The 6,378-nt window shown below is 36.5% G+C and overlaps 1 protein-coding gene across 1 annotated transcript; it reads right to left on the bottom strand.

The window, feature by feature from the left end:
- Positions 1–560: 560 nt before the first annotated feature.
- On the bottom strand, positions 561–2,288 carry LOC116854325 (PHD finger protein 11-like). The gene is given in 2 exon segments (XM_032836079.1): positions 561–1,388; positions 1,391–2,288. Coding segments are annotated over 2 exon segments (1,080 nt in total). The 5' UTR covers positions 2,271–2,288; the 3' UTR covers positions 561–1,188.
- Positions 2,289–6,378: the final 4,090 nt, after the last annotated feature.

The raw sequence follows: 6,378 nt of genomic DNA, 5'->3' as shown, positions 1-6,378 counted from the left end.
CAACATGACAAGAAATTTTGGGAGTGAGGAATTGAGAGAAAAAGATTTTTAGAAGGCCAAGGAGAGGGGAGATAAAAGGTGTCTAGGAAATCTGCTGAAAAGGAATGACCAGGCATGTAGATATCACCTAGGGGGAGAATTGAGCCCTTGTGATCATAAGAATTTGAAGGAAGAGAATATTGAGTAAGAAAGAAGACACATGTTCAAACTGTTCAACTTTCCTCCTCAAAGCTTCAGTAAAATGTTTTATAAATTCTTCTCTCAACTGTGCTGTTCTAGATAGACAGGTCACTCTTCCTAAATAGGGCACTAGTTCAAGATTCGGTTAGTTGTTGGAGTTAACTCCCTAACACAGTTTAACCTATGAGAGTTTTGTATTGAGTTTTAGGTTGATACATACTTATTTTACTTCATTTACTTCTTATTGAAACCTGATAATTTTTCAGTCCTCTTATTTATAGAGACAACATCACTCTGTAATTGACAATAAAACTGAAAAAATGTGTGTAAAGTTTGTGAACTTTAAAGCATCTTATGGATGTTTTGCTACCTATGAATTCTTTTTTTTTTTTTTTTGCATTTATTCAACATTTATTGAGCATGCTAGGTGCTGGGAATGTATTGGGAATAACACACAGGAATAGTGAGTTTTTGCCCTCAGGGTATGATAATGGAGTGATACAAGATACAGTGGGTTACACTGGGAAGTGAAGGGAAGGAAAAGTACTCCAATGGAATGATATAATGGTATAATGAGATCTGCAGGAGAAACAGGCAGAGAAAGGTAAAAGCAGTTAAGGCTTCACAGCAAGATGAGCAAAAGCCCTGGGGAGCCTATATTCCAGGAGCACCTTGTGTGTTGCTAGAATCAACGTTGATCACTGGAGTGGGGGAACAGAGGAGGGGATTGAGGGGGGTGAGGATACACCAGCACGAAGCTGCCAGAGGATTTTCAGTGCAGAGGGAGGGAGATGGGAGGTATGATCCAGTTTACTCAAGCAGAATCTCAGAAACATTTTACTGGAGAGCAGAAGTGAGATGATAAGAGGCAGGATCAAATGAAATGTTGATCAGCAAGGACAGGTAAGAGTTGATGAGGACTGAAGAGAGACAAGAGAGGCCTAGTTCTAAAGATGTGTGGCTTCCACAGGTCAGGCCTTCAGTTTGCAGCCTGCTTGCAACTGAGCCTCATTCCTGGTTTAGGGAATGGTAATCCTTAGAAGACACAGAAGATACTGAAGTAGAACTTGACTTCACTTCTCTATCTTCTTGAAGAAAGTACATGGTTTTGTTTAAGTCCTGAAGTACCTCAATCTCTTCCTTCAATTGCTGCTGCCTTTCTTCAAATTGATGGATTTTTTTCTGTATTGTTGCTTGAAAATTGACAATGTGTCTTCAAACAATTTACAGTCAAAAAGTGAAGTCCCGATTTCTTCATAGTCTGAATCAGAAGCAGTGTCACCCAGGAGTCTTTCCTGAATCAAGTGAAGTTTGTCTACTATTTCTTCAAATAAATCATTAAGAAGCCCCACTTCCTTACATTTCTTAAGAAAGTCAATCTTCACAGTTGCATCTGTGTGTCTGCCATCCTCGTCCTTCATTTGTTTTATGAATCTGTCTAATATCAACGTTTCAGGTAGCTGTACATGAATGTCTGTTGAGAGACGTTTCTTCCTTCCTCTTTTTCTTTTCACTCCACGTCCTCGTTTGGCCCTCTGATTGTAGTGAGGATGGAAGATTCCAGCCAGAGAATTTCCTGGGAGTAGGTCATTATGAGCGTTGTTCAGTGAAGCATGTTGTTTGCAAAACACTTTAAAAATTCCTTGAAATTTATCAGTTTGTAGAACTGCGTTGTCATTCTTGGCACAGAAAAAGTGGTAACTCTTGTTACAGGCTTTTAAATCACATCCCACGGTGGCTCCTCCTTTTTTACAAAATGCACATTTCAACTTCCTTCCTCTATGGATTTCTTTCTTTACTGATTCCACATCAAAATTTCTGTCTTTATTACATGGATCAGTATCCTCACATTCCACAAGTGCTGAAGAGTACAGCAAACAATTTTCGTGAGCAGCTATATTCTCTGATTGTGCAAAGTATAGGACACTGTACTCGATGTCTTTGGGGCAAAGTGCACATGTCCTTTTTTCCATCTTTTCTGCAACCTGAAAGACACCGGTGGGATGAGGGAGCTGGTCCCGGGTGTCGTGGTCTTCGGTCAAGCTGACTCCGTGGGCTGACTTGGTCGAGGAAGACGACGCTTGGTCCATGGCTGCGACCTCAGCTGCTGCCTGATGGAGGCGCGCCTGCTACCTATGAATTCTTAATGGGCAAACCTGTTTTAGTGTCTGTAACATTTTTTATATATACACAATAAGTACCAGTAAAGCTGTGTTAAATAAATAAATAAATGCTCTGAAAACATCTCTCTTGTGGAAAAGCTTGAAAAGGCAGATTTACACATGCTCTTTGCACCTCCAGAATTTTAAGCCAAAAACCTGTTCCTTCTAACAGTATAGACACATTCATCTCTTCATGATTCATAGAAATTTTTCAAATTAAAAACCATGATATTTCAGTACTCCTTGAGTCTTAGTGATCATTAAAAGAACAGCACATAAATATATGATAGGATAAGTACTACATTTCAAATTGTGTGGGTTGAAATGAATTTTTGATATCAGAAAATATAGTCTTCTGATGAATTTTATGTCTATTAATCTAGGCCAATTTATCTATATATCTATAGAGCTATGTCTATTTCATATATAAATATATGCAGAGACTTGCATATTTAATATATTTGTTCTTAAGACGATATCTACTCTTATGTTCAAATACATTTTATGCAAAGGAAAGAATTGTTCTGTACTCTATATTCAATCACTTCAAGAATTTTTACAGATAAAAGCAGCACAACCTTTAAAGGAAACAAACTTGCAGACTTAATTTTTCACAGTGATAAGGCATGAAAATAAACCTAATGAAGATAATGGAAATGATTATAATAATATATGAGCATGGAGAAAATAAATATCTAACACCAGCTAATTTAAATTTAATTGTCAGCCAATGACACATGGACACAATCCTAAATATTTCATGCTTATCAACAAAGATACAGATACCTCATCTAATACCCTCACACATTTAAAAGAGCCATTGTAAAACCATATCATGCCAAAGCCCAGGAAAAAAAAAATGATTTTGTGGCAAATAACACATTATGGCTCTTTTTGAGCTCCCATCACAATCGCATTATCACATTTTACACAATTTCTTTTAAATGCATAGCTATAGGTTCAAAAGAATCCCTGAGCTGCTGGTTCCCCTGGGCTTTGGAAGTCCAGGGAAAGGTGCCCATGAAGGTTCTAGGTCAACACAACCAAAACAAATGAACAAGGCAAAAGAAATTCCCATGATACCAGGTACATACTCACAAATGGGGATACTATTTGTTCAGGATGAAAGAAATATTATTAAGCATCAATCCTGAGCAAGGCACTGTGCTGGGCATTGGAGCAAGGCAAGAATGGTTTTGTTAATGGAAAAATTATATTATTCTCTACATTCAAAAAAAGTATATCTTGTTCCCTAGTATGGGATTAAAGTCAAGTAAACATTGCATAATAACACAAGAAAGAGATTAACAGCACAATAAAAATGATACCAGTAACCATTATGATCAATGAGAAAATAATTATTTAAATTATTATAAAACTTAGGTAAGATGATACAGAGGTGGCATTTAAACTGGTTGCTAAAGAATGCTGAAGTAATCCTAAATGAGTAAAAAGTAAAAATTTGAGTCACACAATAAAATTAAGTGAGATAGTTCCTTAAAGAATTCTCCTTTATAAAATGTTTTCTTATGCAAACAAGTCAATATTGTGAGAAAAGTACTCATTATGCTAAAGTATAATGCGTCTTCCACTCAATTCATCATTATTTCTTCAACAAGAAGATCCAAATCATGAAGTACTGGTTCAATATGAATATACAAACAAGAATAGAAGAATGAGGATGAGAATGTGTAATATTAATTTATATTCTTTTATTCAACATAGAGATTCATAGATCTTTTAATCACTCTGTGCATATTAATTTGGAAGAATAATTTCCCTATTTTTACACTTCATAGGAAAAAACCCATTCAAACTATTTCCATATAGTTTTGTGTTGAGTATATACATTAGTATTAGAGCTATTTTAAAAATACTTCATAGCTTTTGCTTTCACCTAATTTCTTGCGATTCACTATTTCAAGAACCCACATTTGATATTTTACTGTAAATTTTAGTTTATTCAAATACAAATATTTACATAATATAATAATACTGGGTCTTTTTCCCATTCCTTTTCTATAGATAGATAGATAGATATGTGTATAGATACATGTATGTATATGTATCTAGATGTGCATGTGTGTGTATATATATATATATATATATGTGCATACTTCTTATTTTTTCTTAATGTCTATGCTACCCAGAGCAATCTACCCATTCAATGCAATCCCCATCAAATACCATTGACATTTTTTACAGAGCTGGAAAAAATAATCCTAAAATTTGTATGGAACCAGAAAAGATCCCAAATAGCCAAAAGAATGTTGATAAAGAAAACCAAAGCTGGTGGCATCACAATGCCAGACTTCAAACTGTATTACAAAGCTGTAATCATCAAGACAGTGTAGTACTGGCACACACACAAAAAGACATAGATCAATGGAACAGAATAGAGAATGAAGAAATGGACCCTCAACTGTATGATCAACTAATCTTTAACAGGAAAGAATATTCAATAGAAAAAGGACTGTCTCTTCAGTAAATGGTGTTGGAAAAATTGGACAACCACATGTAGAAGAATGAAACTGGACCATTTTCTTACATCATACACAAAGATAAACTCAAGATGGATGAAAGATCTAAATATGGGACAGGAATCCATCAAAATCCTGGAGGAGAACACATGCAACAACTTCTTCGACCTCGGGCATAGCACCTTCTTGCTAGACATATCATCAAAGGCAAGGGAAACAAAAGCAAAAATGAACTATTGGGACTTCATCAACATAAAAAGCTTCTGCACAGCAAGGGAAACAGTCAACAAAACTAAAATGCAATCTATGGAATGTGAGAAGATATTTGCAAATGACATATCTGATAAAGGGCTAGTATCTAAGGTCTATAAAGAACTTAACAAACTCAACACCCCAAAACCAAAACATCCAGTCAAGAAAAGGGGAGAAGACATGAACAGCCATTTCTCCAAACAAGACATACAAGTGGCCAACAGACACATGAAAAAATGCTCTATATCATCTGGCAATTGTTGTATGAATATATGTGGTGCTAGGCAAAATAGTGGCTCCCAAAAGATGCCCATGTCTGAATTCCTGAGATCTGGAATATGTTACCTTATCTGGCAAGAGGAAATTAAGTTTGCAGTTGCAATTAAGGTTGTTAATCAACTAAACCTGACATGGGGCAATTATAGAGATGGAGAGAGAGCACTCTGGCTTCCCCTTCTCTTCTTCTAGGGGTACTTATCACATCATGGAACTCCACCTCCATTACCTCATTTCCCTAATTACTACCCAAAGATGCATCTCCAAATACCATCATGTTGGTGGTTAGGCCTTCAACATAGGAATTTGGGGAGAATGTAAACACTCAGTTCACAAGAACTAATTTGCTTCATTTGTAAACATCAAACCTTAAAGTTTGTCTTGCCTGGGTCACCTGGGCGGCTCAGTGGGTTAAAGCTTCTGCCTTTGGCTCAGGTCATGATCTCAGGGTCCTGGGATCAAACCCCACATCAGGCTCTCTGATCAGCAGGGAGCCTGCCTCTCCCTCTCTCTCTCCTGCTTCTCTGCCTACTTGTGATCTCTGTCTGTCAAATAAATAAATAAAATCTTAAAAAAATTATTTTGCCTGTGTTTAATAGATACATAAAATCTGTTTAATTATAGTATTTGTAGTTGATAAGTTGGTGAAAGAACTAGATATGCCTTCCTGGGTTAGCAGAATTTGAAGTTCTCTATGTATTTTTTTTTTTTTAAGATTGTATTTATTTATTTGACAGACAGAGACCAAGTCAGCAAAGAGGTAGGCAGAGAGAGAGGGGGAAGCAGGCTCCCCGCTGAGCAGAAAGCCCGATGCAGGCTCGATCCCAGGTCCCTGGGATCACGACCTGAGCTGAAGGCAGAGGCTTAACCCACTGAGCCACCCAGGCATCCTTCTCTGTGTATTTAGATTGAGAACAATGTATTTTTACATGAAATAAAATTTCAAAAATAGATGTGGATATTTAAGATCACTGAAGAAAAAAATGCTCAGTTTATGTGATCCCTAACATATAAAAAATCCATTTACC

The sequence above is a fragment of the Lontra canadensis genome, unplaced genomic scaffold (genome assembly GCF_010015895.1).
Source record: "Lontra canadensis isolate GAN:19392208 unplaced genomic scaffold, GSC_riverotter_1.0 scaffold90, whole genome shotgun sequence".
Taxonomy (NCBI): Eukaryota; Metazoa; Chordata; class Mammalia; order Carnivora; family Mustelidae; genus Lontra; species Lontra canadensis.
This window is presented reverse-complemented; position numbering and strand designations above follow the sequence as displayed.